This window comes from Anopheles ziemanni, chromosome 3, assembly GCF_943734765.1.
Source record: "Anopheles ziemanni chromosome 3, idAnoZiCoDA_A2_x.2, whole genome shotgun sequence".
NCBI lineage: Eukaryota > Metazoa > Arthropoda > Insecta > Diptera > Culicidae > Anopheles > Anopheles ziemanni.
In genome coordinates, this window is record NC_080706.1 from 2,005,039 (window position 1) to 2,027,745 (window position 22,707).

Here is a 22,707-nt window from a genome sequence, read left to right on the forward strand (position 1 = left end):
TTAGAGGTCTGCCCTATCTCTATCTCCATCGATAAGAATGGCTAGCGTTGTTCCTTGCGGGACATGAGTCAGCTGTGTCATTTGGGACGAAACAGAAAAGTTTGTTTATGTCAGGGTCTATTAGAAAATTAAAAAAAGCCACCGTTTCATATCAATGTTACACCGGCGGCATCACACATCTGTGTGTAAATTTGATTTGAATTTCTTCCACTCAGCTCTTTGCATTATTTTGCGGCCTATCAGCAATAAAAAGAAGACGCATTGATGCTAATTCTGGCTCACCACAAACCGGTAGGCAACGTCACTGTTGATGAAAAGCATCGTTAGGAAGACGATCCAGTGGAACAGTGACGAAGACCTACGAGAACCGTCCCAACGCCCGATGACGATGAACCTCCACGCTCGCTGATAGTAATAGTGTCCGATCGAGTATCACGTACCAAGACACGGGGTGTCGGGAGAGGGTGGTGGTGGTGGTAGGGCAGGAAATCGATCATACGTTAGTGGTCGATTTCGCGGTTTCGCGGCTCGGTGTCGCGGTCGAACGGCACCCGATGCTAGATTAGTCTTGTACGCACGCTGGGTGCGATTAAATCGATTCGCGGAGCGTTGTCTCTGCTTCCTCGGGTCGTTGCGCAAAAGGTTTTCGCGGTTCCTGTACGAAGGGGGGGGCCGAAGGTTTGCTGCTGCTGCTGGTCGTAGTCGAAGTAAGAAATGCCTTCTGCATCACCCCGCTGCTGCGCCTTCACCTTGTAAAAGACTTGTGTAAAGTGTTGGACGAACGAAAGTGAACCCGTAGCGTAGCTAGAAAACAAAAGTCGATAAAGAGTGCCTCTAGAAAATTCGCCGGAAAAGGGACACCGCTGGAGAATGAGCTTTGGACAGCGTAAGAACTTTACCGTGCCGGTGGATGCGGAATCACCGGAGGCCCGTGACGATGCGAAACTCCTTCCGCTGGGACCGTTCGACAAGATCATCCCCCCGATCCTGATCGATGGCAAGGATCCACCGAGGACACCCGTTACTCCTACCACTCCGATCATCTACTGTCCACAGTCCCCGTCCGTTGGTAGCAAGAGGTGTGTGTGTGTCTAGTTGTACAGTGACAGTGATACCGACGATATACAAGATCTGTCCCGTTGGAAGTTGATTAGAATTTTAAATTAATCCAGTATCTACCGAGTGGACAGGCGTAGGATTGGCTCACAGCAGCGAGCGGTGCACAAAGTTTTCCCAAACGGTACGGTGCCGCCGTATCTCGTGTAGTAGTGGCTTGACGTTCTACATAAGCTGTATCGAATCTTAGGATCGGATTTACTTCACCGTGGTGTTTTTCAATCAGGTCACCTGTTGGAAGAGAACTCTGTACAGCATTCCGGCCATTCTGGTGAGGGGGTGCATTTGCGTTGTGAATTATGATGCAGTTCAAATGCCAATGTTTGCATAACGCAACCTACCGGACGACTTCATTTTCCTTTCTGCTTTTGCTATGAAAAGAAAGCAAAATATTAAACTTTATAATCTCGTCTCGGTGCTATTATTAATGAGGCTAAAGTGCAATAGGACCGGAAAATAACAAATGTCGTCGTTGTTGACCACACTCGAGGCTTTGAGGTTTCTTATATTGCAAAGAAAATGATAGTAAGAAACCACTTTATACCCCACGTGTATCAGTTTACACGAGCCTTTGAGGAGTGTGATGCAACCGATTCCTTCCAGAGCCCATCAAGAACTACGGATAGGCATGAAGTACTCTTTACTGATGACTTTTTCTTACTTTGCCTCGTTTCATAGGAGCCGAGCATTGCGTCCAGGAACGACAAGAAAGTATCGACGACGAGCCATTCTGAAGAACGGCGACTGTAACATTGTACTCTCCAAGGTGTCCCGGCAGCGGCTGCGATTCTTGCAGGACATCTTCACGACGCTCGTCGATGCCCAGTGGCGCTGGACGTTGCTGGTGTTCGCATTCAGCTTTATCGGCTCGTGGCTGTTCTTTGGAGCCATTTGGTGGCTCATAGCATTCACTCATGGCGATTTGGAGGAGATGCATTTGCCAAAGAATCAAGGTAGGCCTTGCAATGCAATGGTTTGATTCTGTGGTATGGTGATGATATTGATTTTCCATTTCCGTTTTTCTTTAGAGGAGTCCGGTTGGAAACCGTGTGTGTTCAACATCGAATCATATACGTCCGCTTTCCTGTTCTCGATCGAGACACAAACCACCATCGGATATGGTTACCGAACGACTACGGAAGAGTGCCCCGAGGCCATCTTCATCATGTGCTTCCAGTCGATCTACGGCGTAATGATGCAGGCGTTCATGGTTGGTTTCGTGTTCGCAAAGATGACACGACCAAAGCACCGTACGCAGACGCTTCTCTTCTCCAAAAACGCGGTCATCTGTCAGCGGGACGGTGAACTGTGCCTAATGTTCCGCGTCGGTGACATGCGCAAGAGTCACATCATTGGGGCGAACATTCGAGCCCAGCTGATCCGCACGAAACTCTCCCGGGAGGGTGAGGTGATGGCCCAGTATCAGCACGAGCTGGAGGTTGGCGCGGACCACTGTGGTTCCGATCTGTTCTTCATCTGGCCGCAGATTGTGATGCACAAAATCAACACTGAATCTCCGTTCTACAATATGTGTGCGTCGGATCTGCTGCAAGATCGGTTCGAGATTGTCGTCATCCTGGAGGGTACGGTTGAGTCGACCGGACAGTCGACACAGGCTCGCTCGAGTTACGTCAACACCGAGATCCTGTGGGGCCACCGTTTCGAGCCGATCGTGTTCTACAACAAGGAAAACCAAGTGTACGAAATCAATTACAGCAAGTTTAACGAGACGCACTCCGTCGATACGCCGCTTTGCTCGGCTCGCGAGCTGGCCGAGTTCTACAAGTATCAGGACGATTATCGCAGCCAAGGTAGGGCGACTGGGCTGGCTAACTGGGCGTTGCGGTGAACGTAGAGACTGATCGATTTGGTGGTGTTTGTTGTACTTCTATTTGTAGCCGAAGATCAGCATCTTCAATCGTCAGCGTAGAGCTTGTTGTCGTTTGTATCGTGTTGCGTATGTTGTGTGCTGTACAGTACAGTCGGTCAGTGTTTAGTTAGCGCTTGTCCCCGTAGATGAACCCGTTTTTATTTCATCCACCACCGTCACCACCACTTCTTCTGCTTTGTCCGTTCTGGGCTGATCATGCATTAAACGAATCTCATGGCCTTTACACCATCTCATTAATGCTAGGATCTGTAGCATACATAATGTAAGTTGTCATTAATGTTAAACTGCGTAGAATATTGCCGTAGAGATGGATGGTTGCTCTAAGCCGATTTCGTTATCGCCACTTTACAGATCGGTTCGAAACTGGCTCCTCGAGGTCGATGTTCGAAAAGCGATGGGACCAACACTACACCAACACCATCCGAACGCTCAGTTCGATCAATCTGGAGGACGAGCGGTCGTCGTTGGCGGTTCAACCGCGCTACCTAACGATACAGGGCGTCCCGAGACGACCCCGATCCTACCACCAGTTGGAAAGTAATTTGCGTAATCTCTTCAACCAGCCCTCACCGAACACCTCAAACCAGCGCATCGGGAGTCCATAGCGTCGACCGTCCGCCAGGGTCGAAGCCTCTAGTCCGGGCACACATTCGATTAGTTACCATCAACCAGGCTTGTTATTTAGATAAGTTAGTTTTACTCAACGATCGTGTTACATTTTACCCGCGAATCTTTCCCCCCCGTCTATATTGCTGCTATTTATGATAATATACTAGATCGGTACTCTCTTGGTGCTTTCTTCACCAACTCCTGTATTGAAACCAACTCCCAAGGAGAGTACGGACCACTAATAAAAACATTCCCGAGTAAAAACACCATGAAGCATAATCGTATTTGAAGCTGTAATAATTTTATCGTATTGACTGAGGGTCCGAAAAGGTAGCATGACGTCATAGTAGCCGTGTTTCCGACCGCAATGACTCAATCAATCACCATAGGAACACGTACGTATCCACTCGTGCCAGATGTTCTGCGAGTTATTCGTCAATATTCTCACGTCAATATGATTGATTCTCTAAAACGATGATTTCACTTAAAATGTGGTTTAATTAGAGTTCATTCCAAAGCGTCCAATTATAGCTTCCGTTGCGGGTGTTAGTGGCCCGATTTGATTCGTATATTAACAAATTTTCTAATTGGACCTACAAATTTGAAAATCAAAACCGGTTTGCAATCAATTGGGTTCTCGTAGGTTCAGGTTGTCAAATGAGGGACACCGAAGGGGCGATAATGTGCGAGGCGTAATGGACACGATAACATCATCCATCAATCATTGCACTGAATTCGTTCTGATAGAGGTCCGTTTGTCGCTAGGATAATCCAAAGGGTAGGTTGTTCTTTTGTATACGGGCTCTGCAAGGCCTTGGAGATAAGCTTAAGTAAACTCACTTTACGGTCAGATATTGACCCGGATCATTATCGGCTTCGATCGGTGGACAATGTGAGGCACTTTGGAAATGGAGCCATTAAGTAAACTGACGTTGTCGGTGGAAATTAGCATATGGACCTCTCTCAGGAAGATACTTTTTGATCGATGGATGTGCGATGTGCGGGTTGTCAATCGTCTCTTATTGACATCCTCGGGACAACTCCGAAAGATTGTTTCCGATTCCCGGGGAGCGGTGATGCAAGAGATAGGTAAAAGTGGGCCGTCGTCAAGTGTGCTACCGGATCACTCCGGCACTCGACAGGGCGAAACGACCGATGGCTCTTGTGGAATGGCAGAATCTGTAGCGATACACCGACCCACTCCATGATCCAGGAGAGCCGGATGGACGAAAGAGACAAACTTATGCCCTGACACGAAACCCATTACAGTTTCCAATGCCTTCCTCCGTCCCGCCCCACCATACAGTATCCACCCCGATGGACAACGTGCGAAACGTAAATCATCCGGTAACAATGGGAACCGTAGCTCGCGGCTGCGATTGATGGTGGTGTTGTCGCGGTCTTTGGCGATCGTCAGCGTTCAGTATCGCACATCGGGTGGCCACGCTAACACCGCTCTCAGTCGGTTCGGTCGATGGTCGGTGTTTCGGATCTCAGACGCATTGTGGGGGATACGAGAAATGGTTTATAGTGAAGCGAACTGTTTTACGAAACGAATCTAATCGGAACATTTCTTGCGATAATTACGAAATTCTACCGGAAGGACAACGGCCACTCAACGAACTCGGCAGAACAATGAACTACGACAGTGATCAGCAGCAGCAACTGGATGGGACTGACCGTTTGGAGCGTCCCATGCTAAAGTTGGGACCATTCGAGCCGCATTCTCCGGGAGGATACGGTGACCAGTACGGATATCCTTCGCCGATCACTCCAGTGACCCCGAACACTCCACTTGTGTGCTACACACCGAAGTGAGTTCTGAACCATCTGTGCATCACGTGGCTTGGTTAATTCTAGGTTCGGTTCGCCCTCCGGCGTTGAGCGGTTAATCGGGTAGATACCCGATCGCGAACGTTCTAATTTGCTCGGCAAACATCTGGCCAACCCAGTTTGTTAACGAAACAGAACGCTTACCTTCGGAAACACGCTCATCCATATTTGCACCTTAACCGTGCTCCATTCAACCGGCGAGGTGATAAGAAATGTGCCGATTGGCAGCACTCTTCACTTGAGGCTCAATGGGAATGGTAAACACGGCACTGGCTCCAACTTGGTAGTGTTAGTTGATGGTTGATTAATCGTTTATCGGGGTTCGTCGGTGGTCGGTTGGAAGAGCGAAACGATGACCACAAACAACGCCCCTCCGGGTTATCATCGGGAAGCGGTTTTTTTTTAGAAGATAAGAATGCACCATCGGAAAGATAGGACCGTCCATAATTGTCTGCAGTCCAAGAAATTAGACCCGGTGTTGTCCCCGTTTGTTTGAATCGGCGAGGAACGATTACTTGCTAAACGGATTAGTTCCTGGTCTCTGAATAATGGATACTTACTGTGACCTGCAGTCGTCAGAGTTTGCCAAATCGTAATCTACAGTGCTGTGCAATTATCGGCTATTCGATAATGATAAATAATGACTCAGGAGGGTCCACATGTGGCAGACGTCAACAACAACGTGTCCTACCGTAGACCGTGACTGATGGTGAAGAAATTTCCCTTAGACGGTGTGTGTTTCGTTTGAAATTTAACAAAACCACACACTGGTATCTTATCGCGCACGGCGTTGTTATCGATTACTCACATTGGGTTGTTTCGATACCAACCGCAGGGCAACTCCCGGATTCAGTTCGTCTTTCGGTTTCTCAACAAGAGACAGTGTGTCGTAGATCGGTTCGGTGGCTGTCTTGTGGCATGGCGTCCGAGAGTATGCCGATGGATTCGAGGCGCAACTCTAGCACGTACTTTCCTCCCAATCGAACCCCATTTTAGCACCTTCCTTTTGGGCGAGTAGGTTTTGCTAATTTGCCACGTGGTTTGCTTTCAGAAATCGAGTACTTCGGCCGGGCGTGAATCGAAAGTACCGGAAAAGGGCCATCCTGAAGAATGGCGACTGCAACGTGGTGCTATCGAGACCACCGAGGCAACATCTGCGATTTCTTCAGGACATCTTCACGACGCTCGTCGATGCCCAGTGGCGATGGACGTTGCTGGTGTTTGCGTTCAGCTTTATCGGCTCGTGGCTGTTTTTCGGCGTCATCTGGTGGTTGATTTCCTACACTCACGGTGACCTTGAGGAGCTTCACCTGCCCGATAACCAGTGTATGTATAATCAACGACTGCACGTACCACGTGTTTGATGGCATCTGTTTTTCTTTGCTTTTCAGCTGAGATCGGTTGGATACCGTGCGTGTACAACATCTACTCGTTCACTTCGGCGTTTCTGTTCTCGATCGAAACGCAGCACACGATCGGGTACGGTGTGCGCACGACAACGGAGGAGTGTCCGGAGGCCATATTTGTGATGTGCTTCCAGTCGATCTACGGCCTCATGATCCAAGCGTTCATGGTGGGGATTGTGTTCGCTAAAATGACTCGGCCAAAGCAACGCAGCCAGACGCTTCTGTTCTCCAAGAATGCCGTAGTGTGCCAGCGGGACGGTGAGCTGTGCCTAATGTTCCGGGTCGGCGATATGCGCAAGAGTCATATCATCGGTGCGTCGGTCCGGGCGCAGCTGATAAGAACGAAAACGACGCGCGAGGGTGAAATGATGGCGCAGTACCAGCACGAGCTAGACGTGGGCTCGGACGGTAGCTCGTCGGAGCTGTTCTTCATCTGGCCACAGATTGTGGTGCATCGGATCGATAAGGACTCGGCGCTGTACAACTTGTCCGCGTCGGATATGCTTCGCGAGCGGTTCGAGATTGTCGTCATTCTCGAGGGAACGGTCGAATCGACCGGGCAATCGACTCAGGCCCGCTCGAGCTACGTCAACACGGAGATCCTGTGGGGCCACCGGTTTGAGCCCGTCGTTTGCTACAACAAGGAACAGCAAGGATACGAAATTAATTATAGTAAATTCGATTCCACCCTGCAAGTCGACACGCCGCTCTGTTCGGCCCGAGAGCTGGCGGAGTTCTATCGGGCGCAGGACGACTACCGTCCGCCAACGGGTAAGGCCTGCCTCACCAACGATTGCGTCTCACTGTAACGCTGTAAATAGCTACTCATGCGCAACATCAACATTTTAGAGAAAACACTCACCGTTTCCTCCTCGCCATAGGGAGGTTTTGGTAGAGCTGGTGGTTTGTGTTCGCATTCGTGTCCATTCCGTCCCGTCCGTCACCATCCATCGCATCCGTCCAAATGTACAAGTAGTCGGACCATGGAGCAGAATAAAACATCCACCGTTGTACCACAAGAAAAAAGCGAGCGAGCGAGAGAGAGAGTCCTATCCAATCGATTTCCGGACTGCATTCTAACTTAAATCCCCATTTCCTGTCCAGATAATGCCGACACCGTGTCGACGAAGACGCAGCTCGAACGCCGCTGGCAGCACCACTACAGCACACTGATGAACACGCTCAGCCAGTACAATCTGGCGGACGAAACGGCTGGCAATGGGCCGGACCATTTGTATCCCACCCGGTACCTCACGATACAGGGCGTTCCGAGGCGGAAAAAGTCGTATGTCGCGCTGCAGAACAATCTGTGGAACCTGTTCGATCATCCACCGAATCCACGGTTAAAGGTTTCGCCCGCCGAAGATGCAACCCGAGCGCGAAGAGTCTCAGATGATGATCCGATTGTGAAAAGTGCAACGGTGGTGAATGTTAATGAAAAGTATTCCGGAGGTTGATCGTAGGGTTGTGTAGTTCGGGAAAAGTATGTTGCCAGCGAGTTGCAAAGATCTGGTAGTTTTTGATTGAAAAGTGAATGTGTATGTTTAAACGATGACTTTTACTATGTACTTACCAACGAATGGCTCAGTAGAGTTTGCAAGTTAATAATATTATAATCCCGCGATAAAAGCTGCTTGTAGAAAACTTTAGAAAACAGAGAGCTAATAAAACATATCTAAATTTATGCAAAGCAACATCACTATTAGAACGCTTCTAAATTTTGAATGACGAAAATTGTTTCCTCTTTGTGGTGGTAGCCTTTCTCAACGAAAAAGCGTTAATCCGCTAAGTTATATGGCAGTTTGAATTGCTTATCGCAGGAAAGCTATCTCCTGGTCGGATTGATATGTACCAAGAACAGAGAAATTATTCGGTTTATATTGGTGACAACCTGCTTCGTTAAAAAAATGCTAAAATATCTAGTAGATGTACATTACTTCTCTCGTAGTTGAAAGTGTTTCTATCTCTCACGTTTCAATCTACCTCCGTTGGATCGTGGAATGTGTTCTGGGTGATCTTTTATCTCGCACCTTGAGTAGTTGAATCTTCAGCAAACAACGTTAATCCATGCACGTGGTTTGATGGGGTTTCACTGACGCGAACGGAACGCGTTAGATCGCTCAGTGTCTGGTCGTTTGTAAGTACGGTTAGTCCGCTTCGGATGCTGATTGTGTGCAGTTTGGAACGATGCGCGATCTACCGAAGCTTCTTCTGCCGCCGGAAGATGTTGAATCGGGAGCAGTGTTCGCGAGGGAGGATCAACCCCTGAGAAACGGGATAGATTCGAGGTCACCGATTGTTTTCACACCGGATTCGAGCGGTTCCGCCAAGTCACCGTTTCGGTTCGACTCACCACGATCATCTGGAAGAAGGTATGTTTTTGTGTTTCGACTTAAAATATGCGTGTGTTCTAATAGAAAGTTTGTACGGACCATAGGCCAGCTTCTTATTTGAACCGTGCGGGTTACAAAAAGCCTCGAAAACGGGCAATCTTTAAAAACGGCTACTGCAATGTGAGTGCGACGAAGGTTCCCCATCAGCAGATACGGTTCTTGCAGGACATTTTCACAACACTCGTCGACGCTCAATGGCGCTGGACGTTGCTGGTGTTTGCGTTGGGATTTGTAGGCTCTTGGCTGCTGTTCGGTGCACTGTACTGGTTGATCTCTTACAGTCATGGTGACTTCGAGGAGGGTCATCTGCCTCCCGTTCAAGGTGAGTTGCCTTGGTTGTAGTGTGTATTGCGTAGAAATTAATTCTTCTCTTCATTTACAACAGCCGAGCACAATTGGACACCGTGTATTTCCAACATCTACTCGTTCACGTCCTGCTTCCTGTTCTCACTGGAAACCCAGCACACGATCGGATACGGGTCGCGGGCGATGGAGGAAGAGTGTCCGGAGGCGGTCTTCGTCATGAGCCTCCAATCCGTCCATGGCGTTATGGTGCAAGCGTTCCTCGCCGGAATAGTGTTCGCCAAAATGGCCCGTTCGAAAAGGCGAGCACAGACACTACTCTTTTCGAGGAACGCCGTCATATCCATGAGAGATGGTGAGCTGTGCCTTATGTTTCGCATCGGCGACATGCGCAAAAGTCACATCATCGGTGCAAACATTCGTGCCCAACTGATCCGGGGTAAAGTTTCGGCCGAAGGAGAATCGATGCCGCAGTACCGAACCGAGCTGGAACTAAGCTCGGACGACTGTTCGTCGGATGTGTTCTTTATCTGGCCGCAGATTGTGGTGCACCGGATCGACGAGAAGTCCCCACTGTACGGTTACTCGGCCGAAGACATACTGCTGGAGCGGTTCGAGATTGTGGTGGTGCTGGAGGGCACTGTAGAGTCGACCGGACAGACGACCCAGGCGCGGACAAGCTACGTTAATACCGAAATCCTCTGGGGACAGCGATTCGAGCAGGTGCTGATGTACAACGCAGATATTCAAAGCTACGACATCGATTTCTCAAAGTTTAACGAAACGGTCGCCCAAACGACACCACGAATGTCGGCGAAGCAGTTGAAGGAATGCTACAAACTGCCACTGAAAGGTATGAAGGGGTGGAAGAAAATAGGTGTAACTATTAAATTAGCCCGTTTTCATTCGTAGGACGATCCTGTGATCCACTGATGGGCGTCGAGTTGAGACTTTCCCAGATGGGGATGGAAAACGAACGTGTTAATCCGCATTTCCTTTTCCCGATGTTTGATCGACGACGGTCTCGTTCATCGACCGAATTGTAAGCTCGATGAAAGTGTCCATGCTAACCAATGGATGTAGTGTGTTGCATACCTTTAGGCGGGGGAGGCCACCAGATGACGCTAGTGAGGCCACCAGATGGCGCCAGGACTATTTACGGCATAACCGGTTCGCTCGAACAGACCCCGGTGATTTACGATTTATGACCTTTTATGACCTTGAAGAACCGTTTCGGAGAACCGGTTATGAACCGGTTATTTAGACCGGTTCGGGTCGACCAATCACAGGCCTCCGTTTAATGTGTCCGTTGAACAGTTCTATGCTTGCGGAATTAAAATTTGTAAAGGTTTAAATGAAATCAAGACGAATTTCGAGCATTTTGCGAATTTTGCGAATTTGCGAATTTTGTGTCAAAGATGAAACATAAATGTTTAAATAGGAGGATCTTATTGGTTTTTCGAAAAATAACCTCTGATCGTTGACTGGTATTCCGTGAATCGAAAAAGTTAAAATTAATCATGATTTATTAAATATCAGGAAAAGAAGTGCATTCATTGAATGAATCAAAAAGTTATTAACAAATTTGTTATTTCAGCAGAAAATACCAATCGAGGTTACTGTACCTACGTGTTTTCCGAATCGCGATTCTGCCAACACTACTGAGGACAAAAGAAGTCAGTTGTAAATGAACAGAGGTTTGGGCACGGAAGAAATGCGAATTGCATTTTATGATTTAACATACATATGCTATTATATGAGAGATAAGTAGAAATATAAACAAACGTTGTCTCGGGGCGAAGAAGTAACCGAAAGAGTAATATCGATGCTCATAATCGATCACCCAAGGGGAGGATGCTCGGGGCGGACTGATTAAATATCATTTGGATGATTGTATGAGGCAATAAACGATTATCCTCAAGAATTATACCGTCTAAGGGGTAGGGGAAAACGACTACATTGTCGAGTGTGTCTACGGTCGGCGTTCCGAAATCGTCAAGGATGGATGCATTTGCTTAGAAACCGGGTAACCGGGATGTTACAAAGGTGTGTTATTAAACGTTTAGTTGGTAGTTAGGAGGTCGATCCTCCGATCGCAGGACTCACAGGAAGAGAGTCAGTCGGAAGGCTTTTATGATTTAAGGTAATACAAAGGTGGTGGGAAATCGTGATGTCGGAGAGGGGTCACGGCCATGACATTGTAAGTCGGCGTTCCCGGAGCATTCCAAAAGCGACAAACGGTTTCTTGATATGCCAGACAGCAATCACAAAGGGCGCATGGAAGCAATATTTAATGATCAGCTTGCAGAAGAAATCGCAGAACAGATCGCAGCAATTCCATCGATTCACATCTGTAATCATCTGCACCATCAATTATAGATAACTACATAAATACAACAGAGTCACAGCTACAAACACACGCACAAACACACGTGGTCATGCGCACGTCTGTGGATTCCGAGCCGTCGGCAATTCAGGTCGGCCTCTGAGAAGGATTCTTGCCCGTCAAAGCTACTCCAATGGCTGCGGGGGATGTGGTTGTTAATTTGCATCTCTAGAATCGATTGAGAAATTGAGTGATAATGCGCGTACATCGGATGCCTGCCCTTAAGGACTTTCGGAAGGAGTGTCGGAGTTCGGCATTGTGCAATGAAAGGTATATTTCTGTTTGGGTTTCAGTTGTTTTATCCTTTTTTTTTCTCGACGGCAATAAATAATGGAAACATTTACGTATAATCTCGCTGTTTGTTAGTTCTGTTTTCTCGTTTTTCTCGTTCCTTTTGATGCTTTCTACTCCTCGCTTGCCGTTCGTTTCTGTACATGAACACACGCACCTTCCTACACTTTCTGGCTTAAAGCTAGTCTCAAAATTGTCTAACACGGTTGCACGGTTACAACCCGGAAGCTATACTCCTAGGACTCCTAGGAGTTCAGCAGTTACCTATCACTTTCACCTGATTCAGCATAAGCTCGGTGGCAGAATCCAACTGAAGCTGTTCCAACTGCTGTGGCGTTGGTGGTGGTGGTGGTTGTGGTTGATGAGGCGGCTGTAGCGCTGTCTCCTGCTTCACCTTGACCGGCTTGGGCCGCTTGGTGAGGTTCTTCTGGTGCAGGTGCGTCTGGTAGTGCTTCTCGAGGTGCGCCTTCTGGCGGAAGCTCTTGCCGCAGAGATAGCACGAGAACGGCTTCTCGCCCGTATGCACCCGGACGTGCACGTTGACCGAGTACTTGTCCTTGAACGCCTTCGAGCAGATTGAGCAGTAGTGCAGCGAGCGGCCCCGCTTCTGTCCAGCACCGCCACCGGCGTTCGCTGAGTCTCCGTTGCTGGAACTGCTGCTAGAACTGGAGCTGGAGCTGGAACTGCTGCTACTGCTGCTCGAACTGGGGGTACTCTGATCCGGAGGAGGCTGCACGCCGAGCGGACAACTGTTGTTGTTGGTGTCCAGCTTGCTATGGTCCAGATCTAGCTGGCAGGAGGTCGTCGGCTCGGTCGTCGTCGAGAGGGGGACCGACGGCACCATGGGCTGATGATGGCTCGAGGTTGAGGAACTATCGGGTACGGCGAAGGTGTCGTACAGATAAGACGAGGGTTCGTTGTACAAATTGTGACCCGGTGTTGCGGTCTGCAGACCGACGAGAGGACCCCGTTCTCCAAAGCTCGTCAGTTGTATCTCGTTCAGGAGACCTTCGACCGTACCGTGTAGACTGATGGCCGATGCGGGCTGATGTTGCTGTTGCTGCTGCTGAGGGAGATGTCCCGTCGGGGAGGATCCTATCAGCGAGACGTTGGTCTGTTGCTGCTGCTGCTGCTGCTGGAGATGGGGTATTTGTACTTGTGGCTTGGCGGCGTAGTAATCGGCCAGATCGTAGTTGGTGCTATCGAAGTTAAAGCAGTCTACCGTCGATTCGTACGTGGCACTTGGGTCGCTGATGTCGGGCGCAAGTGGAACGGGCGACTCGAGTGCATTCGTGTCGTTCGACCAGACAATTCCATGCTCCGGCGATTCGTGTAACACAGTGAGGGTGTAGATCTGACCATCGGCCGAGTTCGCTGCCGGAGGAGGGTCTGCGGCGGTCGTGGAAGCTGCCGGCTGCGGAAGACTGTCGTACGTTGGCCAGTAGGGCGTCATTCCAATGACGGAGGAGTGCTGTCGTTGGTTCATCCCATCCGTCCGTGAAGGTCCCCAAATCTGAGAAGCGATGAAGAGATTGTTAAAGGTTAGAGAGAAGTGTTGGTCAAGAGTTGTATGCGACTGGGTACAAAACAATAACACTCCGAGGCTCAAGAAGACGCCGAACGAAGTGTCCTCAACGAGATGTAAAATATGGAAGGTCGCAACCTTCTGATTGTTTTCTAGCGATCGCTTCGTATATCATGTTTTACAACATCATCACTCTTAGGGGAAGCATCGGTAAATCACATCCATTTTACGTCCCTGGGAACACCCTGGTCTCCTTCGGTGGCATCTTCGACATTGAGGTCAGCCCAGTGGAAACGGGTACGACACCTACGCCCGGAGTCCAAGAAGTGCAATTGTCGAAGAAAGTACGTCGTAAAACACGGCAACTCGGAACGTCACGCAACAATTTGACTCGATCGGGCAAGGTGTGAACACCCGGCTTGGACCTAACCTCCAACAAACTGTGCTACCGTTTCGGGCGTGCATGATCGTAAAGATCGCTCTCTCAGACTAACGTAGCTCAGCTTACCTGATCGAATCCTTGCAGGGGTTGTTTGCTTGGCGCAGGCTGAAGTGGATAAGGAAGTGCAGCTCCACTCCGGGATACTCCGAACGATCCCGCCAGAAGTCGATCGTCTAGTGCCGCTGGGTGGTTCCCTCCACCGCCGCCACCTCCGCCGGTAGGATCGAGTGGATCGATAAGTTCCCGCTTGATGGCATTTTCTCCGCTGGTCATCAGCCCGAGCGCGGACCTCGTTTTCGGATCCGTTAACATTTTCACGCGGGCGGGTGGGATGGAAGAAGCTGCCGAAGAAAGACGAGATGAGATTAGTATTGCCATGAAACATTACCCATTTGTTCGCCGGTGGCTTGGTTGGGTCCTAACGTAGGCTAACTGAAGAGGAAAAGTGTTTCTAACCGGACACCATCGTTGAGAAGGGATGCAAAATAAAAGAAGAGAAAACTAACAAGACACCTAACGGCACTCAAGCACATCGGCACATGGTGGACACTCGTCGTTAGTTGGCGTAATAAATGTTTTAGACGGTGATAATTTACACATCATTTGTTAGATGTCATCTAGCCGTCCTCTTCATGGTGTTTATTGTTGTTTATTAGTATTTAACAATTTGATTGTAAACGTAAACTTTTTCCACCCTTTTTCCATTTCTGCCGGGCTTCGAGACGATCATCTCTCCTCGCCGCATCTCAAGGAGGGGCACACGTGAGGAGCAATTATTGATCGTAAAACAATGATTACTTTCATTGAAACGTACCGACCGCACGGCCATCTTGAGTAGCCATTGCGTACGTGAAACAAGGCAAGTAATTACGGTAGCACCGAAGCAAAGCCCTGGAGGATGGTTAACGTCCACTCGAATGGCATTCAAATGATAAACGGTATGGTTAGGTCCCGGCTGGGCCGTTTCGCTGCGTTGGCACTTGGGCTATCTTTAAATTCGTCAACTGACATCTTGATGTTCGTCTTCGACGGGAATTCCATAAAGGGAAGCCAAGAGCCACTGTTCCCGGTATGGTTTTGGTTAGATTACCAATGAGGACATGTGTTAGATGTGTTACGTTTCTAAAAACCAGCATGTGTTCGACCAATGATGGTAAAAAAGTCATTCAATTATAACAACTAATTATTGTGAGATTCTATAAAGTTTATATAGGGAAGGATATTGATTTAACCATAAGAAATAATTATGAAAGGTGCAAGATTCCAATTCTTAAAGTTTCAATGAAAAATAATCAAGCAACTTTGTGGCGAACAACGGTACGATCATTTGCAACAAAACATGAGAAACAAAAATTTAAAATTCGAACTACATACACACACATAAAAACACACACACAAGAACGACTGTCCACTAATTTAACCACTTACTTCTCTTTATCGATGCCCCAGAATTGATGCGATCATGGCAAAATGTTGTTGTCCCGAGCCGAGCCCACCAGAATGGGTTAGTTGAACTTTTTGGAGGGATCAGCTCGAGCTTCCCCATCACCCTCTCCCCCTTCACCAATACCTCCCTGGCATGGTCCCTTGGTGCATAGCAATGTGCGCAATGTGCATCCAATCGAAACCATCAACACGTCCGCTGATCTTGTCACTTCGTTAAGCTTTGAATGACATCCCCATTTCGTTTGGGGAGGTTTTTTTGTTTTTCCGCACACTCACAGCTTAATGAGTTTGACGATCGCACATTGATGACTCGATCGTGTGGATGCAGCAGAAATGCGCCTTTTGGGCTCGCCACAACGCATCTGGTCGCAGATCGAAACTGCAATCCGGAGCTTCGGACTGGCCACTTTCGGCGGATTCATCGGCCGGGTTTTCGTTCGCCGCTGCTGATCCCGAGATTAATTTTGACGGGCGGGAATAAAAAGGTAATGTTTACTGGTCATTACTGTCACGGGCGGGTTTTCGGTTGCCCCAACCAAAAACCGGCCGGGCGTCCAGTGCGTTGAACCGGTCGATGAAATGGACGATTTTGAGGTTGGCAGCAAGTTCGCCAAACAGCAGGGAAACGCATTTGCATTTTGTAGTTCGGAATCACCATGAGTGCATCGCACGATAAGAGCAAGAGTGTTGTGATAAAGGCATGATCAACTCTGCAACTTCTTTCAGCCAAAACACGCAAATTAAGCAAAAGTTTTACTTCGAGTTACTAACGAACGTTGGATGACTTGGAAGGCCTAAAGCCCCCTCGAAGATCCGGTTCCTCGCAAAAGAAGATGTTGGTCGAAACGATTATCCGCAAAAATCTCACTCGATATAATCACCAACCTATCCAAACCTACGAGCAGTGCTCATCTTTGATTGGGAATGGGACTTAAAAAATCGCTTTTCTGAGGAGAGAAGCTTTGAAAGCAGAGGTTTAACAAACCAGTTAAAGCAAGAAAATCGTCACTCGCTGAGTCAATTGCCTTAATGTTTATGTAAAAATAAAGTGTTTTCTGACGCTGTGACTGCGCGTGAATGTAATTTAATTTGGCAACCTCTTCGCTCTCCGCACGCCTTTTGCGAAAAATATTAAAATAAAATGGCAGACAGGCAAAATGCGCGAGAAAGCTTTCCTCATTTTCGTCCACAAGAAGATGAAGTTGATTTTGGATGGTGATTGCTTACTCACTCTCACGACAATTATATGAAAAAGTTCCTTCTCCCTCTGCATAATTGTCACCGGAATTGTGTGTTATCGGTGGCATCACTTTGACCGACGGCGATGTCTATCACCTTGGGAAATGGGTGTCTGGAGCCAAGATGGATATTTTTTATTGAAATTGTGAGTTGAAATGGAGTTAAGGAATTTGCAAAACAGTCGCAAAGCGAATGAGTGATTTTTGTTTAAGTGGCACCTTTTGGAACAAATGTTGGCAAGTGTAAGTTGTTTGACATGCAGGGAAACTTATTATAATCAAAATTAAAAATGATTTGGTGATTTGTGAAACATTTGCCGTTTAAATTAAACTAATCAATTCAATCAAGACAAATAAGAAGTGACTACTAACTTCAACCCAAAACCAACATAATAAAAGCAAGTGCTGGTGAATGTAATTCAATTAGTTAATTTACATTGTTTCTCGTTTCGGCATTTCGGAACATTTCATCGGCGATCGCTGGCTAAATGGAGCGGCACTGGGCAGCATAAGCCTCCGTCCCCCTTTGGGGCCTTTTCGGAGTGTTTCGGTCAAATGTATGAATAATAATGATCCAGGGTGGGCAAATAATGAACCAGGGAGGGAGGGCCAGTTTTTCCCGGCGCCAGTTTAGTGGAGTGAAACCGTGTTCGTGGAAAATTGGAGCGCTTTTCGGTGCGCCCGGGGGTGTCATCAGCCGTCGAGCATGGAATGGAATGCATGATTACCGAAAAGCCCTTCGATGCGTGTTTTCCGAGCATAATGCGTGTGTGAGAGTAAATGTGGGTGGGTAAATGGTTATGAGGATCTCGCATGATGAACGCGTTGTCTAAAGAAGCATTTATGCAAAGTGCCCCGTCAAGGTGAGTTTGAATGTGTAAATCACTAGATGCTTCATAATTACGTACTTTACTTTCAATCGCAGAATGTTTGAATTAATCTTTCCTACTGGAAACTTACTTTGGTATGGTATTTTTATTTTGTATGCAAACAGATTTAAGGTGGTTTAATATGGCAAAATAATATTGTACATTCCGCCACAAAGATTTTTAAAATAATTTACCGAAAAGCTAAATAAATTGATTATAAGTATGATTTAACATCAAAGGCGCCTGGTTTCACTCGAAAAAAGTAGGACGGCGGACGACGCCACGAAAGGGCAGCAGTTGTTTAAACCGAACCGGAGACCTGACTTAGGCTTTTCTCCCCAAAGCCCTTCAAGTTCTCGACGATTAACACGGCTCGACCATATCAGGATACGCGCCTGTAAGGCCATATTTTCTTTCTCGTTTATTGCCGGATCTGCAGATTTATTGTTAAGCCATGATAAACTCACAACCTCAATCATCACCATTCCCAAGCGCCACATTCGCGTTTGTTTTGAATTGTGCGTGCTGGACAAACCCGAAAGAGGGTTTGAAGTGGGTTAAGCAACATCAGCAGCATCCCTGTGCGCGGCAGTTTTCCCTATCCTTTATCCCCACCCCGTCCACCGCATTCCTTCGTCAAAGGAGGTCAAAAGTCATCGCTGGCTACAAAACTGGACGCGATCGCTGCGCGGATGTTTTTCCGCCTCGGGCGCATCGGTGAAGAAAGGTAGTAAGCATTAGCCAGCTTGCGTGTGCATGAATGTGTGTGTGGATAAAGCGGATTTTCTTGTCAAGCCGCATTTTCTGCAGCCCGAACCCTCTCCGGAACCGGTTCGAGGATGATCGCGAGCGTGCGCCAAAGCGCGTTCTATTATATTTTCGCTTTCATGCGCGAGGAGGACAGGAAAAACACACCACGGCGAATGAATGATGCAAACTATGTGCGCCGGAACCTAACGGGACCGCATGCGAAATGTGTTGGTTGCTTATATTTTTTCTCTCTCCTGTCTTCGGATTAGCTGTTTGTTAGTTTCCACGAGGAATCCTGCTCCTCTGGACACCAGTTTTCCTCCACCCCGGGTGTGGAAAACGATACCGACTTCATTCGGCTGGTGCAACCCTGAGCTTTTTAACCGACTTTCACTATTTTTCACAGACGGTTCGGGGACAATTTTCGTGCGCAAACACATGGCCGAACGGCGGGGCGTAATAAAGTCACAAGGACGCACCGCCGGCGGTGATGATGGAAGAGGTTGGTAGACGAAAATATGTACATTGTATAAAATGGCACAGCGAAGGCGAAGGCGGTACGTTTCCTTCCGATTGGTAATTAAACGCAAGCCAAGCCAAGGTGTTTTTATATTTCTAGGCGCGGACCGGATGAAAACACTAAAAACGACTCTTGAAAACAGGCAGCCGAGCGAGAAAAATGTGCGGGTCTCGCATGTGGATTAAATGATCGTATAAAACAGAAGGAAAAACACAACCAAACAAATAAATGATACAAATGGGAAAAAAGGAAAAAAAAGGAACAAACATTTTAAATCATCGCTCAACACGAAATGTATCGAAACGAAACCAAAATATCACCTCTTTCGAACCGTGATAGCCAACCTTGACGCACCTCGCATGTCATTCCGTCCGTGTCCGTGTGGCGGAGAGGGAGGAGGGTCGACTCCACCCTGGTTGTCCGCCCAGCGCACCTCTGACCCCGCCGGGGACCGCGCTGGTCAAGGCTTTTCTGGTTCAAATGCCAATCCGTGGCGTTCGCTTCAGTTACGCGTGTCGCGCCATTTGTCGCCGTGTAGATTGTTGTAGACGAAGTCGTTTGCGGATTTGTTCCTTTTTTTCACAAGTTTGCGAATTGATCCCGCCCGGCCTTCGGCTTCATCACTTTTGCGTGCTTGCGTTTCCCGTTGTGAGGGAATTCGGGTCTGATCTGTTTTGGGCAAGCTTTTTTTACCCTCGAACCAATCCTTCCTTGCTGCGGTTTAGGATTAGCTCGGTCGTTTTTGTTGTTTTTTTGCACGTCCCTCTCCCAAACAACCCTCCATCGCCGGGGTGGTTTCGAGTTTCGTGTCCCCAAGTTCTTGGGGAGACTTTTTTATGTTGTTTGTTTCATGTTTATCTCCCACCGGCGCACGTAGGTGAGGTTTTTGTGGCCATTTTCTTATGTGTGTGCGTATGTGTGTTGCTGCTCTGCACTCGCAAGAATCTTAATTAGTTTCAAATAACGTGCGCGTGCGACCTGAAACCCGCCTTCCCCCGGCTTTCCCTTGGTAGGAAACACTTTTTGGCGACGAAGAAGTGCGTTTCATGCGTTCGCCTTTGTGACCGCCTTTTTCCATATGTGTTCCCTCACGAAAGCTTCCGTCCGAGTTTTCAATGTGAGTATGCACTGTTTCGTCCCACTTCCCGCCCTGGAAAGCCCCCCCTTCAATGGCTTCGTCGTCTTCGAAGTCGTCGTATGCGACCTCAACAGCGTGACAAGGTAAATTTCATCTTCCCCAAGCGTTCGGCTCTACTCGCACTCCATTTCGCTATAGGTGTTCTCACTCTCTCTCTACCCCCTTATTCCATCTCTTACTCCCCCTCAAGACGGGGTTGGGGGGTTGTTTTTATGTTGGGTGCTTTCGATGATCTAAAACCATGAAAATGGAAATGAGGATTGGAATGAGGCCCGCTCGTCGGGTCTGTGCACGAGTTTAATTGCATGCCAACTGCTGCTGTTCGTATCTCGGAACTTGCCACCTCCCCCAAACCCCCACCATCATCCATCATCCCTTCTGACTGAGTGGTTCCTTCTCGAGCTTGCGCCAAAACGGACGGTAGGACAAGCGACGAACCTGCACGTGGGTGGATGAGATGGGTAAAGGGACGCGCCTCGCGATCCCTTTGGGAAAACGCGACGCCAGAAACACCGACAACCGACACGGGAAGGTGGCTCACGAAAAGAGAGTGAGGAAGTCAGCGAAGGAAATAGATCAAGTCCGTGTGATAAGCTTCAGCCCATGGGCTAACGTTGAGCTGCCGGTGAAACAAAGCAGCAGCGTTCGTGTGTGTGTGTGACCAAGGAGTACGTGGGTAGGTGTGAGAGTTGGATGCCCGAAAGATTTCCCTGCCCACCAACCCCCCCCCCCCCCCCAAGGGCTACGATTGTTGCTGTCGGGGGCTGGAGAGCCTGCTGTAGGGTACTCATTTGGGTGAAATTAAGCGGCGTTGAGATCATAAACAACACCACTCGACAGAGGAGTGAGGGGGAGGAGAGACCAAGTCCAGCACTAGGTCACCGGTGGAAAAAGGGGGGCCATTCCGACAGGGGATGAAGAATTCGTAGCTTAAATTTCACGTTCAAAAGCCGGCCCAGTATCGCTCCGTCATCGATCTATGTCGCTCAAAGCACGAAGATAATAGGCCCAATATGACTAGTGGTTGGCAGTAGAAACGAGGGAGAAGGAGAGGGAAGGGGATTCCATCGGGATGGATGGAGGAAGCAGACGAAAGTCATGACGCCCGTCGATGGGGAGGGATTGAATCCAGACACCGCTTTTTCATTGACTTCATCCTTCATCATCACTCGCACCAGGCAGTGTGTCCGTCGGTTCTGCTTCTTCTAGTGTTTTTCACGTCCTCACCGAAGACCTTATCCCGCCTTCTACCGTCCCTCTTCCGCGCCGGGAGTTTCAGTCTAGTTCTCAGATTCTCCTACAATTCCCACCCGGTTTGGGCTTCCCTTTTGGACAACGCCATTGTTGAAGGTCGTGCTGAAGGGGATAGGAAAAGGGTGTACAGAAAAGAAACTGCGCCAAATGTACGACCACATCATAAGGCGAGCATAATGCATTTGAAGCGACGCGGAAAACAGGCGCAATCTAACGAAAACGGAGTAAAAACGGGAGGGTTCGTCGCTTGGCGCAAGTTTTTCGTTTGTCGCAATCTCAGAGGCAAAATCAACACACAGAAGTTAGGTGAAAAAACCAAAACCCGGGGACGTCGGGTACACACACGCCCGCGAAACGATCCCGAGGGGCGCTGGATGACTAGAAAATGGGTCAGCCGGTGTTGGGTTCCACCTGGGAACAGTGGAAAATTTTATTACAAAATAAAGAAACGTTTTATTGCGCGAAGCCGCCATGGTCGTGGGCTCCATGGGAAAGAATTTGCCGGTAATCGTGGATTGCCTGGCGGTTTATTTTCAATGTTCATTAAAAATCTACTGAAGCTCTCGATTCCCTGATAGCCTCAGATATGTTCGTACTCTAAATAGGTGGAAAATGTACTCGTGGAGGTAAAGTGCGATGGAATAGCTAGACCAATGTATGAAAAGCAAATCGCGCATTCAGGGTTGGTCCGTTGCCTTAATTGTGCACCGAAAAACAAGTAAAGCACCCGACCACGAGGCTCCTAATCTGGTGAATGTCGCTTAAAGTAGTTTTGAAAGCCTTGAACCGGAATCCGGCCACTCCGGAAGGGATTCCTGAGGTTGCGTTTAGCCTTGAGGGACATTTTTTGTTGCGGTTATTTGCAGGAACTCAAGGTGAAATCAATGGACTTCAGTGCCGGCGGAACTGGTCGGAAAACTGAACGCAAAGCAAGGCGACGACAGTGTCGGTAATCCAAACGTAAACAGACAACCTCATCCGGATCGTCACACCATCCGGAGCGCGTAAACGGGTTGAACTAGTTCCGCTTTGGTTGTTCGTTTTTCCTCCGATCGGAACAAGTTCTTGGGAGCAAGATCTCTTCGCACACGATGTTGGGTCGGGTGGCCTTGTGCTTTGCGAAGAAATAGGTTACGGTGGAGATTTCAGTCCGCATCAGAACGCGGGAAGGATTGCGCCGACGATGGTGAGTTGGCAGCTCCCTTCGGTTGTTCTCCTTGAAGGATACATAGGTCCGTCGATGCGAATTCCTTGACTTTTCAACGACATTTGTGTACTCAGGGTCTTGGGTTTTGTT

At 48.4% G+C, this 22,707-nt stretch overlaps 4 protein-coding genes across 4 annotated transcripts; 3 read left to right on the top strand and 1 right to left on the bottom strand.

Annotated features, from left to right (window-relative positions):
- The first annotated feature begins 870 nt into the window (after positions 1-870).
- Positions 871-3,612, top strand: LOC131289161 (G protein-activated inward rectifier potassium channel 3-like). Its single transcript, XM_058318370.1, has 4 exons — positions 871-1,079; positions 1,795-2,069; positions 2,145-2,927; positions 3,359-3,612. The coding sequence occupies exons 1-4, from the start codon at positions 871-873 to the stop codon at positions 3,610-3,612; spliced, it is 1,521 nt and encodes a 506-aa protein (XP_058174353.1).
- A 1,639-nt stretch (positions 3,613-5,251) lies between these two features.
- Positions 5,252-8,312, top strand: LOC131288951 (G protein-activated inward rectifier potassium channel 3-like). Its single transcript, XM_058318132.1, has 4 exons — positions 5,252-5,430; positions 6,501-6,775; positions 6,841-7,626; positions 7,960-8,312. The coding sequence occupies exons 1-4, from the start codon at positions 5,252-5,254 to the stop codon at positions 8,310-8,312; spliced, it is 1,593 nt and encodes a 530-aa protein (XP_058174115.1).
- Positions 8,313-9,042: 730 nt separating this feature from the next.
- Positions 9,043-10,597, top strand: LOC131289602 (G protein-activated inward rectifier potassium channel 3-like). The gene is made up of 4 exons (XM_058318894.1): positions 9,043-9,227; positions 9,293-9,570; positions 9,634-10,404; positions 10,464-10,597. Exons 1-4 carry the CDS (start codon positions 9,043-9,045, stop codon positions 10,595-10,597), a joined length of 1,368 nt encoding a protein of 455 aa, XP_058174877.1.
- A 1,884-nt stretch (positions 10,598-12,481) lies between these two features.
- Positions 12,482-14,507, bottom strand: LOC131288714 (sal-like protein 1). Its single transcript, XM_058317887.1, has 2 exons — positions 14,262-14,507; positions 12,482-13,741 (listed from the first exon to the last, which is right to left on the bottom strand). The coding sequence occupies exons 1-2, from the start codon at positions 14,505-14,507 to the stop codon at positions 12,482-12,484; spliced, it is 1,506 nt and encodes a 501-aa protein (XP_058173870.1).
- Between the last annotated feature and the right edge of the window lie 8,200 nt (positions 14,508-22,707).